The sequence below is a fragment of the Aythya fuligula genome, chromosome 13, assembly GCF_009819795.1.
Source record: "Aythya fuligula isolate bAytFul2 chromosome 13, bAytFul2.pri, whole genome shotgun sequence".
In the NCBI taxonomy this organism is placed as follows: Eukaryota; Metazoa; Chordata; class Aves; order Anseriformes; family Anatidae; genus Aythya; species Aythya fuligula.
Window position 1 is genome coordinate 1,005,477 of NC_045571.1, and position 13,047 is coordinate 1,018,523.

Below are 13,047 nucleotides of genomic sequence, written 5' to 3' on the forward strand. Positions count from 1 at the left end.
AAATGGCCTACTGACAACACCAGAAGGGCAACCTGAACTGTCCCTCAAGCATCCATGGATGATTCTGTATTCATCACAGAAAGATGAAAACCATCATTAAGCATTTTAGTTTAACACTTCCAAATTGTGTAAACTTCCAAAATCTATGCAGTTTTGCAACAACAACCCTTGACTTTCTTCATTTTACTCTCCCTTATATCTACTTGCTGCTGTATTATTTCTCTACAATTAAACTATGCTCTCGTGAGTGGAAATCTTTACTATTATACGTGTTTTACTAGAGTCTTGTAAAGGAATTAGTGATCATCCAGCACGAAATGAGTTCTCATTCACACTGCCAGCCCTGAGATGCAGGATAGCAAAATCTTCTGTGATAAGGTAAAAATCAAATGTGTTAGGACTGTAACAGTTCCAAGTCTTTAGAAGCCTTTCATGATCCACTTTTAACCACTTTCTTAAAGTAAGGTGTTGTTACCCCATAGCCAATGCATATAGATCGGGTCTCTTCTCTTTCTCTTCCTGACATATCTTATGTACTCTTCTTTCCAAGGCTTGGCCCAGGTTCAACACTTTCGGATACCATGGGAGGATTTTGGTCAGCACAATCAGGATGTTTCTGATATGCGTATATTCACCTGTTTCAAGGCAGTGTACAGAAGCCTAGAGGACAAATTAAATGTAATCAATATTTTTCGTTAAAGCTTCCAAAAACCATGAGATTTTCAGCATCCTTATTTACCTTAGTTAATTTATAGTGCCATTTGTGTACCACGTGTCTAAAATTCTCATAATCCAATTGATCAGCTTTATTTCCACCATCAAATCCAGTTGCCCGTAATATAGTTAGGAAGCCTGGATAGTTACCGCATTCCTGCATGTGCACAAGAGACAAAATAAAAATTAAAAACATTTTTTCCAGTAAGCATAAAAAGAGGAATTCTGCAGAAGTTAATATAACTGGAGCTCTTGATTATTGATTCCGCTAAAGACGTGAAGAAACTTTTTACAAGGCTTGCATACTTTTTTTAAAAAAGCTTATTTATGTTGAAGCTTTACTTGTAGGCAAGGGAAAGAGTTACTTGGACTTTAACTAGCTTTTGTAAGAAATATTATGATGGTTTCCATATGCTACCTACATTCAAGACAGGCTTTGAGAAAGTTGGAACTTCACTTTTGACACTACACAAAAATAACTTTGTGACATTAATTACAGAAACTGTTCTTACATGAGGCCATCAGAATATGTTTTTTTGTTCAATGTTTTTAAAGCAAGTTAATGATTTCACTAAATCCATTTTTATTGGGCCAAATTATAGAAGTGATTGTTATATAACTCTTTTCACAAGTGAAAACGTTTTAGTAACTTTACATACCTTTTCATATATGACTCTGTCACTGTGCCATCTAGTTACAGTCTCCAGCATACAGCATAAAAACCTGCCATATCTACTAGCTTCATTTTCAGTGCAACTTGCTACTGTATATATAATATCAGAGAAAACCTGCAAATAGTAGCAATGAAAAGTTACTGAATTACAAAGGAGTAAGAACCATCAAGAAATTCAAATTCCCCTCATTTAATCCACTGTTGTTTCCTAAATATAAAGGAGGTCAAATAACAGAAATATTACAGAAATATCTGGAAACCATGGCTATTTGATTGAACCAAATTACGTTCTACTCAGAAATTAAAGGTAGGTTTGCCTACAGATGCTTATCAAGTATTCTATTTTTTTTCCCCCCAAGATTTTAATTAATTATTAGACCTTTATACTTATTCCAGAGTTTAAGCTCTGCATGCATCTGCTACTGATACAGTTTTCCACATGGAAAGTGTGTCTTCACTGACATGGAACTGTGTTGGTTTCAAACTGTTAATTGAGTTGAACAGGCAAAAAATAAACACACAGAACACAAGCAGAATAAGAATGCTCTTTTGGACCCATGACATCAGAGCTGATCCCAACTTCAAGTCTCAACTCAAATAGAAACAGAATTTTTAATTGAACGCTCATATAAAAAAGTTATCTTCACCAGTCTTTTACTATACAGCCCCATAGAAATCCTCTTAATCAAAGCTCATAGTCCAATCTATTGTAAATACACAGATGCACTAGCTTAATTATCTGGCTTCTTAACAGCACAAAATGCCAGAAAGGTTCTGATATCTGCAAACAGTAGAGTCAGCTGGTACCACTGGAGCTGAATGCATCCTGCAAGATTAACCCATTTAAATTCACCACCTTTTTTCTCTACAAGTGAAAAAAAATGGCTACATGAACTGTGAAAAATGTCTGAACAAGTACCTCCTCTGAACATCCTGCTTGACTCAAGAGAGTCAGGCTACTGTGGCTATCAGAAGTGCTCCCTATGGCATTGTATTCCTATGTTTCAGCAGTGATACAAATTACTCCCATGTCCGTCACGAGGGTCTGTCAGAAGGCTCTTAAGGATACTACTTCATGGGGCAAGCTTAATAAAGCTGCAACAGCATGGCCACAGAGCTCAAACAGGAAGGTTGGACAAGGCTGTAGAAATGCAGATCAATGCAAGACTGCAAAACGTATGCAACGTGTTTGACTAATGACTTTGCTCTGAAAGTCTAGATTCGTTAAGATAAACCAGGAACAAAATGTATTGAAAATCTTCTGAAGCACTAGTAAAGCTTTGTTTGTAGAATAGGAAACACAAAGATAAACTTCTGATTTTCACATAGATTTTGGAATTAAATGAAAGTAAAGATTTTGTTGAGATCTCTTTTGGAAGACAGGTGGGACTCTAGTCTTTCATACTTGTAACAAAAATATATACTTATAACAAATATATATATACACATACACGAAGTTCTAGCTACTTACTCTATCATAGCAGAGAAGTGTGGAGAAGTTGGGTGTTTTTTGCTGATGCACCAGTTCTACAAAGTGAGCACAATAAACTGCATCGATTGCCGAAAAAATGCAGCGAGGAAATATACATAACTGCAAAAATTTTGTGATAGTCTCATTTTTGGTAGACTCTTCAAAAATGAAATTGAGAGAAAAAGGAAGAAAAACAGTAGATTAATGGGTTAGCACAACTACTCTTCCCAGTAAATTCAGTATTGCACATCCATATTCTCTAAATATCTACATCTTCAACACTACTCAGAAAAAAGTTTTAACTGTTTGATGAACATGTGAAAGGGTAGAAAAGCTGTTACAGCAGATCTTCTGAAAATAAACATATGGAAGACTGAAGACTGCAAAAGAATGCCTTCAGAGGAAGAGTAGTCATGATCTTTGTAAGGGCAACTGATGTCACTATGCTGTGATCCTGCACAGGCTGCAGAGCACCAAAGTCACAGAATCACAGAATTGAAGGAGTTTTAAGGGACCTCGAAAGATCATCAGGTCCAACCCCCCTGCAAAAGCAGGTTCCTTAGAGCAGGCTGTCCAGGTAGGTGTCCAGATGGGCCTCGAGCATCTCCAGAGAAGGAGACTCCACAACCTGCCTGGGCAGCCTGTTCCAGCGCTCCGTCACCCTCACCGTGACAAAGTTTTCGCATGTTGGTAACAAATCATAACAACCAAAGTCATTAACAACCAGAAATTACGTGCTTCAATTCTGTGGTGCTCATGGAATAAAGCTTGTTCAGAAAGAACTGTCAGCTTTTATGGAACTAAACAAAAAGTTGATTTTATTAAATTTTAGTACCTTTGATGCTTTTTCAATAAAAATCACAAGTCACAATTGATTGTTCTATGAGCTATAAATTTTAATCTAACTGCAAGTTAAGCAAGCAGCCACAGCAGAATAGCTAGTTTAATTATTAGAACTACAAAAGTCTAGTTATTCTGCCAAAATTAATGTTAGTGATGTAACCACTGTATCAGACGTGTCTACAAGAGTCAGTCTTGAAACAAACACAATTTCAAATGTCAATAAGAAAAGTGATAGTACTACAGCGTATGTATTGTTCAATTTCCTCATATAGCACAATTACAAATACCTTTTTTCAATAGTTTCCACACTGAAATAAATTATCTATCCTCACACTTAATCTCAGAAAACAACTTGCAGCTGAATCTTGAGCAATCAAGAGCCAACAATAAGGTATACATCTACCCTCCCAGAAGTCATTAGCTTTAAGAGTACCTGTTTATATATACATACACGGTATCTACATGTGCCATTTTCTACATGCTTTTGGGTACTTCCTTAAATCGACAAATGTAGCAGTCAACTCTAGACCAAGCCACAGTCAGGTAGTAATTTTTCAACTAGCAATTTTACATAGCTGATTAGTTCTCTGTACCACTACATTAAATATTTATACAAAAGAATCTCTCTTGATTTAACCGTCAACAGTTCCTTATTATATCGCTTAGGTGTATCTGGCATGAGTTAGACAATAAAATACTTTTCCACTGGATCCTTGGGCTCCTTGGGACAGACAGACAACCATTTTTGCTTAAAAATAAAAAGTTCCTCCAGAGAAGAAAAATGACCAGAAAACATTTGGGGTTAATCATACTAGTAATTTCCTCATCCTTAAGAAACATTACCAAAGTGCTCTCAGAGAAATAAGTTTGTTCTGCCTCCTTATGAAACATTCAGGTGGTGTTTTATCTGATGTTGCCAGTAGACTGGCACAATATTTATCTTGTCATCGGAATAGGATATATATTGTTGGGCAAATAGTGACACATTGTTCTTAAACACAGCACTCAAAGTTAGTTAACTCAAATCATTGGGAGTTCACATTCCTATTCCCTGCAATACAACTAAGTCTGTAGAATTCTACCTGCAGAAACTGACCTGCAAACCATCTTGTAGCTATACTATCACACCTAGTCAGTCCAGCTCATATTTTCTAAGCCACCACAAAATTAAAAGACATCTTGACATTGCAAGAAATAAATATCTTCCTTGAAACCGTCTACTCAGCATTTGCAAGGACACAAAGATACTACATTCTAACTACAAGTTTATCTTGCTGGCAGACCTCAACATAAAGAGAGATCAGCTTTTAAAAGTCAACATTTAGAGTACTAGTGCAAGCTAAGCTTTCAGTTCTAGGGGCAGTGCTGACTACAAAAATATCCAGAACGTGTCACATGTCCCCCACACACACTTACTTGCCAGAAGCCAGTTATCCTTCTCCAGTTTCAGTCTCTGTAGAACCCTTTGCACATGCTCCAACTGCTTCTTCTCCTCTTCAAGGAGCTTGTCTTGAAGAGCTGTGCAACGTTCTTTTTCTTTTTTCTTTTTATTTGGAGGCTATAAAACATCAATAAACTCATCTAATATTATACTAACACTTGCTGTAGACAGAACAATGACATTCCTGGTAGTGCTAAAAAATGTGAAAAAGCTGTTTCACTAAGTAATGTTCTGCTCTAACAATCACCTGATTTTATTTATGAACACTGGATAGCTAGTGACAAAAGTGATCACCTAAACTACATATACAGGTGTCAATGATTGTTTTCCAGAAGACTGATTTTTCCAGTAATTTTCACTCAGTCGAGCCACTCGTGTGTTTGTAAATGGAAATTATATGGAAGAGTCAAATTAGATGACTGAGAAATCAGAATGGTGAGTCAGGTGAAAATAAAGCTCTCCAAATGGACCAACTTACTCAGAATTAAGTTTACACTTTGGTAAGCTTAACATAAAAATCTATTTACATAAAATAGATGAAACAACAGTTAAATGATTTAACTCAATATGGTACTTCAATATCCTGTCATTTACTGCAAATCAGTAGTTGATTTTTCAGAGATTTTTATCTTAAAAAAAAAAAAGCCCACACATCTCCACGCAGTCTACCTTACTCCATGGAAGAAAGTAAAATTTAGATCACAAATTATAACGTGCATGCATAACTTGCAGTTCCAGGAAAAGTTTTGTCCCTGCTGGCAGACAATCAATAATGGTACCATCACAAGCAAATAACACCCTCCTCCTTAGCCCTGACACATGCATGCAGAAACTTTTATATAACTTTTAATTTTGTATTTGCTACAAAAACTAATATCCAACACTACCCAAGGTGGAAACAGTATCAGTAAACAGACTGTTCTTTGTTTATATACGGGATTAGTCATTAAAAAGTCTCAATATAGCATTTCATGAAAAAAGTCTTTCAAGGTTAAACAAGCATAAAAATGTACAAAACATACCATTTCCTGATTGTCATCTATGGCTTTCATCTGGACTTTAAGTTTATTGACTTCTCTGTCATAGCTACTATGTGGGACAGCAAGGTCATACATTGTCAAAGACCAGAACGTAGCATAGAACTGAGGACTGATATCATCCCAGACCTTGGGAAGGTGCAGAGAAATCACAGCATCATGAACAGGTGCCATTACCAGCTCACATGATGTAATGTATTTGTGAACCTTGTGCTGCTGTTTATTTCCTTTTTCAGCTTTTTTTAGTTCATCATACTTGGACTGTGGATAGAAACAAAAATGTAAATATTTGTAATCTCTGTACACAAAAATCATTCAACTTCACAAAAGCTCTTCTATGTAAGAAAGATTTACATAAGAGATTTTATTTATGTGCATAAAGAAGTGAAGAATATCATACTGGACCTTTACTGGATTTATCATTCTTCAGTGAAGTTACCATCTTTCAACTTATCTCTTCTTACAGAAATAATTCCTCATAAGGCTTCTGCATATTTTATTTAGCAAACTTTCACAGGAACCTAACACATAGTAATAAAATGTAGAATAGCCTCTCTAACAGCAGACAAATTAAAAAGCACTTTACTTACTGAAATATGGTGTGCATACATAGGTCTCGAGAGAAAAAACGCAGCATCGTGAGGTGTGTGAAATTCATTACAGAGAACGTCAATTGAAGGCACTCGCTTAATGTAATCCTCTGTGCTTAGATTGGATGCTAGAAACCCACCAAATTGTACCAGGGTGTCATGGCACTATGTGAGAGACACAAAGAATAATTTGATTTTGTTTGGAAATGAATCTAGGGAGGTCTTGAAAGTCTGTTTGCTTTTTTGGTTGCTTTTTCTTTTTCAAGGATTAACACCACATATTACACCAAGGAGTTTCTCATGGGGGAAGAGCTTAACTTTCCATGCTACATACTTCTATCACTCAATGCTGACTCAACTCTTTCTGCACCTAAAGGAAAGCCTTACAAGAGTCAGCAGATCTGTAAGAGCATTCTGTTCTACTAGAATGAAACTCATTCCCACTGCCTAAGGCAGCAAAGGAATCAGGCTGATTCTTAAAAAAAAAAAAAATCCCTCTAACAAAATAAGACAGGAAGTAAGGACTTACATTTTAAAGTAGGTTATAGTGTTTTTCTATGACAAAGGACACTTCAATCTTTCACTCAGAAAGATTAAAAAATTAAATAAATTATGTTGGCATTAGAGTGTTATAATGATGAAATCACTGCAAATTTTGAAAATTCTTATATATTGTGCTGATACAAAATGCTGACACACTAGAGGTTACCAAAGAAAAGGCTTATAAATGTTTTTAACTTACCTGGTCATACAGTTTTCCCACCAGCTTCAGATGTTTTTCCCCTCCCTCTTGAAAGATCACACCATTTCTCTGCTGAGCCATAAGCAGGCAAAGTGGAAGGGCAAGGTCATGGTCCAATAATGCGTCTTTCAATCTCTGAGAGGATTTTTTTGTATTCCTGATTTGGCCAAAGTATCCACCCTGCACAGTACAGGAAAAAAAGTTGCCTAAATTTGGAAACAGCAAATTACAAATTTAAACCATACATGCTTCTGATCATGAAATTACTGGTGAATTAACATTGATACAATTTCTTGTGTGTCAATAAAAAATTCTCCCTGGATCCTGCATTGCAGGATGTAATATAGTATTGGAATAAGAAACAAACATAAACATGTCTTGCATGCTGTTAGTTTTCTACACAGTAAATGCCATTTTGTCATAGGCATCATGACACAGCATCTTTGAGCAGATCGTTGCAGACCTAGGTTTGTCTCCTATGATTCAATACAGCTATTATTCAATTCAGAAGCTTCAGAATTTATTTCTTATTCTAGATATTAATCTGCCTAGGGAGTTGAGTCTAGGTCAGACTCAATGGGGTCTTCGAAGCCGAGGTTGCAACAGCTTGAACCATTAAGATGGCTTAAGATACTACTCCACTCAACAGGGAGTTGCCACACTCAGAACTGGACTAAAACAGCAGGACTGCACAACATACAAGCTCACTGGCTGCTGTAATTTGCAGTCTGTCTTGTAACAGCAGACAATGAAGGCTGCTTTCATTAATACAGGGATGCTGTGAAGGACAGCAACTAAGGCTTGTGTATACTTTATCTTGGCTGCCTGTCTGCAAGGTCTGTAAGCTCAATGGAGAAGGAAGGTCTGAGACAAAGGCAGTAACACCTTTCTCAGCTATACTGCCAGAGATCATCAATCAAGAGTCTTCAGGAACACTATTAACAAGCAACAGCTATTATTAATTAAACCTAACATGAACACACCTCAGCTTTTAGTTGTTCTCCACCAGTCATGGCTTCCAATTGCTCCATCGTCATTTCTTCTGTAATTTCTATCCCTGCCATTTTTTGTACTACCTCTTTTAAAATAAGCAAATCAAAGCTGCACAGAAAAGTGGAATAAAAACAAGAAAAATTGCTTAAGAAATGAAAGCTGTGACATTCAATACACAGTAGAAAGCAACTATATGATGCATGTTAATCTAAATGACATCTTAATTGTTTTTTGTGGGGAAAAAGCATGATGAGCACACAAAGATTTATCTACTCAGGTTAGAAGTTATTTTAAAGCAGCACAAACATTCAAGAGCTGAATTTTACAGTCCCTTAAGAAAAAGGGATTTAATTGTTTTTGAAAATATTGAGTGTAGTCCTATTAGCTTTAAGTATCAACAGATTACTCAAAAATGCATTGTTCTCTTTCTGTTGTTTTACATGCTTCATACTGTATCTATATCGTTTCACCTACTGTGAACATGGAATTCACAGATATTTTTCTTTTTCAAATTTCTACAACATGACACGGATTTTGAAATTTATTGGCACAATTAGTCAATGGAGCTGACGTGGAACACAGGAAACACATATTTAAGACAAGAAAGTACAAAACACTCCAATAATTATGCCCTCCAGCAACCAGGCTTCATTCCATGCTAAGAATTCTAAGGACGATGACTAATCCTCAACAGAAGTACAGTTCAGGTATATCAGAATAACTCAAATAAGCAGTATTTTTTATCTTCTGAAATTTGTGACCTACTTAGAAAAAATGCATTGACCCATGCAGTCTTAAAGTTGTGTATTTAAATAATTTATACTGTTTATAGCTGGAGAAACAAGTAAAAATACACGTTCTGTTAAGGAACTGTGCAATACCTGCATATACTCTAATCCAAACACTTGGATACTGCAGTCCTATGGAACTGGTCACAGTGGTAAATCCATTTTATTTCTAATGTCAGAAGTACTAATATATAAATACGTATTTTTTTTTTTTAATATTCTGGGTTTGTGTTTGTTTTTTAAATACTTAGTCTTAATATATAAGTCTTGGTAAAGACAAGAAATACTACTTACCCTCCTTCTGTAGCTCAATGTGATTGTATCACCATCAGAACACAAAACAAATTGGGGACAGGGAAACACGAGAAAAAGCATCTACTTTGCAGGGAAAGGAAAAAACTAGAGTTCTCGATATAAATACCCTAAAATAACATGCTGCGTTATCTCCTGCTGTCTTTCAGTAAGCATATGGGGATTCATAATAGAATATAAGTCAATATTCACCTATGCAATGAGAAATAATCCATTAAAGTTAGATAAGGAAGCAGTAATACTAAGTGATGATGGCAGAAGGACAGAAGAACATAAAGGAAGACTCAAATTGCAAACCTTAATAAAATTTGACTGATTAATATAGATACACCAAGAAGCAGTTGAACAGTCATTACATAAATCAAAGTATTTAAAACACTATAAAAATCTTTAAAGATCCCTACAGACAAGACATTACAGGAAAGAAAAATCTGAAGTCTGAACAATCGCATCCTTCTATATCATAGCTGGTTTTGATTTTCCCTTTTTTTTAAATGTACAATAATTTCTACAACAGTATTGCAGACCAGGAGGGCTTTTTTTTTTGCCTGGTTAGGCAAGAAAACTATTAAAATAAGTTACAGATAAAAGACCAGTGCTTCAAATAGTAACACAGCACAGCTATACTGGAAAAATCCGGCAAACGTATTATTTTTTCTACTGAAATTTCTTAACATTTCTGGTAATATAAATGGAGCATTACTACTACTAGAGTAACTACTAATTGAGTGCTATATATCAGCAGAAGAAACATCCAAAAAAGACATTGTGAAAATGGACTATATGAAGATCAGTTGTGCAAGACTTGCCTCTTCCCAGCTTTCAGTTGGTTGGCTACATATTGAAGTAGGCCAGCAAGTTCAATTGGGTATTTCCTGAAAACGGCACCACAAAAGCTAGCCAGACCTAAAGCAAAGAGAAGCAGAAGCTGTGAATGGATCTTGTTATACATTGCTGATGTTCTATGTGTATTTGCTTAATGCATATATATAATTTTTTGTAATACAAATAAAAATATTTTTCCATTGATTAAACTTGCCAGCTTTCCGTTCAAAAAAAATAGCTGGCAGATTCAAGTGAAAGACTAATCACAATGATCAACAGCATAGCAGATCATAGTGACAGTGAAGCATTAAATGTTAATGTAATAAAAATACTAACTCTGAAGCCAGCTTGAAATAGTAGTGTCGTCATGCTTCATTCTCTCCTTCTCGGGATTTGCCAGTGCTTCAATGATACAGTCTTTAGTGGAGTTAAAGAGAATATTTGTTTTCATTTTGTCAAAAGAAAAGCTATACAGACATTTTTTTCAGCTCCACAATTTGTAATGTATATGATATACAAGTACAGCAAGCATGATACAAGGGATCGACTAAAATATAGTTCTGGTGGGAAAAAAAAAATCGTGAAAAAGGTGACTTAAGATCTTTAACCCATTATTTACAGGTTTGCTGTGCCTTCAAGAACAGTGCAAAAACAGTAAATCAAAGTATAATTTTCAGAGTATGAAATTAGTGAAGAGCAATTAGAAAGTATTCTGTAACCCTGTAAGTATAAAAGTGTATTCCAAAACTTCACTAAAATTTCCAGAAAAAAGCAGCAACCAAACAGTATTTACTGACAAAGATTTAATTCATCTACAACTGCAACTGAATCAGTACCAGATGTATTAATTTACATAAAAGGATACATGCCAAGACATCGTAATTCAGTGAAGTGAGGTATTTCAGTGAATCAACAACTGGGGTTATTAAGTTATCGTATTTTTGTATTTGTGATAAGATCTGAAAATTCGAAAAAGACACATTGAGCTGGAAAACAAACAGCATACCTTCTTTCACATAATAAACCAAAACCATTTAATGACACTCATCTTCAAAACCTACTCAAAATACTTAAAAATACGAGACAAAGCATCTCTAAATTCTAAAAAAGAATTCTCTATTAGCATTTTCTTTAAAATTAGACAATTTTAACTTTTAATCCATCAGAAAGTAAAAATCACAAAAACATTTCACTGATTTTGTTTTTTCTAAGACCTCTCAAAATCCTAGAGCTTGAAAGCAGCAATAGAAACTTACTGCTATTTTAAGACTACAAAAAAAAAATAATTCATGAAACAACACAAACTGTATTAATCAAATTTTAGAATGCTCTTTGCTACATGATTTATACACAAACTTCAATACTTAAATACAAACAATTAATACTTAAGCTTATAAATAACTGGTAGATAAATAATCTGATGCATCATTCCTGAATAACCTCATCAGCACATCTGTGTACCTCAGACCTACCTCAGCTGTCTTAAGTATTTCACTCATATACAGAAGCAATGAAAATTTCAGTGCAGTTTTAGTTAAGAGCTATTGTCAACATTTAATATCTCAATTTGCTGTACTATAGAAACAAAGACTATCACACTTTAAAATTTGCATCAGAAAAGTAAAAAAATTGAAAATAGAACTGCCTTCTCATTAAGACCACAGGTGCTTTCCAATGCTCAAATATCTAGAGTTCAGATAAAAGAGTCTTTAAGACACATGTAACTACATACATAATCAAATAAAATCGTAGGATTGCTGTGACTGAGCTTTCCAATTTGTCTTCCAGAGGGTTTCACATTTTCCTTAGTTAGACGCCTGTAAAAGAGAACTTTTTTTATTGCAATGGATAAGTTGAAAGAATATTAGAACAGGCTAGATTCAATGAAGAGCTTTATTAGCTGCAGTGATTAAATCCTCACCAGAAGATGCACTTTTAAGAAATCTAAACATAGAAATATTATTCCTCTAGGAATCTGAAGCCTATAGTCCTAGAATGCGTAGAAAATAAAAACAAACCTATTGCCCCCGTGTTGCTATGGACTGAATTCTAGTTTCAAGTTTGAGCACCTTGCATTTTGAAGTTGTCAGCAGGACAGATACAGCTTACAAAAATAGCCCTTACTGTTAGCTTCTCATGCAAATTTAAATTAGCCACAGATTAGTCACTTAGCATTCATTGCCCTATTTATTGAAAACAAAAAAGCCCCCAACACCTTCCACATCATTCCTTAATAAAGGTAAAAGCTTAACACTAAATCTGAGGCTGATACACGAGTGTAAATTGTACACATCAATATTGAAATAGAAAGGCAACACCTCAGCAATTTCAGCTTCACTTGTCTCCAGTTCACACCCCACAGATGTTTAAGCACCATTTCTGCCTCAGTGATCACAACAGTACAACACTATCACAATTTCTAGTACTCTGTCAAAATTTTCAAAGTGGTCTTTATTCTGTACACATCTTCCACGAACAGCTCCAACATGAAGAAACCCATTGTAACTGAATCTGCAGAGATTTTGGTATGTAGCACGGTTTTTGAGAACTACATTTGTTCTATGGAAATTGTACTTCAAACTTCCAAATTATCTCAGTTTCCTGTCTCAATTCTCTAC

At 35.2% G+C, this 13,047-nt stretch overlaps 1 protein-coding gene across 1 annotated transcript in view; it reads right to left on the reverse strand.

Annotated features, from left to right (window-relative positions):
- Nucleotides 1-13,047, reverse strand: part of THOC2 (THO complex 2) — a 53,582-nt gene that overhangs the window by 11,917 nt on the left and 28,618 nt on the right. Inside the window, exons 16-28 of the mRNA XM_032196336.1 lie at nt 12,162-12,246; nt 11,295-11,388; nt 10,766-10,846; nt 10,414-10,510; nt 8,495-8,612; nt 7,512-7,691; nt 6,770-6,934; nt 6,165-6,440; nt 5,118-5,259; nt 2,859-3,016; nt 1,374-1,502; nt 740-871; nt 476-660 (exon numbers count right to left, since the gene is read on the reverse strand). Coding sequence (XP_032052227.1) covers nt 476-660; nt 740-871; nt 1,374-1,502; nt 2,859-3,016; nt 5,118-5,259; nt 6,165-6,440; nt 6,770-6,934; nt 7,512-7,691; nt 8,495-8,612; nt 10,414-10,510; nt 10,766-10,846; nt 11,295-11,388; nt 12,162-12,246 — 1,842 coding nt within the window. The remainder of the gene's footprint in view (nt 1-475; nt 661-739; nt 872-1,373; nt 1,503-2,858; nt 3,017-5,117; nt 5,260-6,164; nt 6,441-6,769; nt 6,935-7,511; nt 7,692-8,494; nt 8,613-10,413; nt 10,511-10,765; nt 10,847-11,294; nt 11,389-12,161; nt 12,247-13,047) is intronic.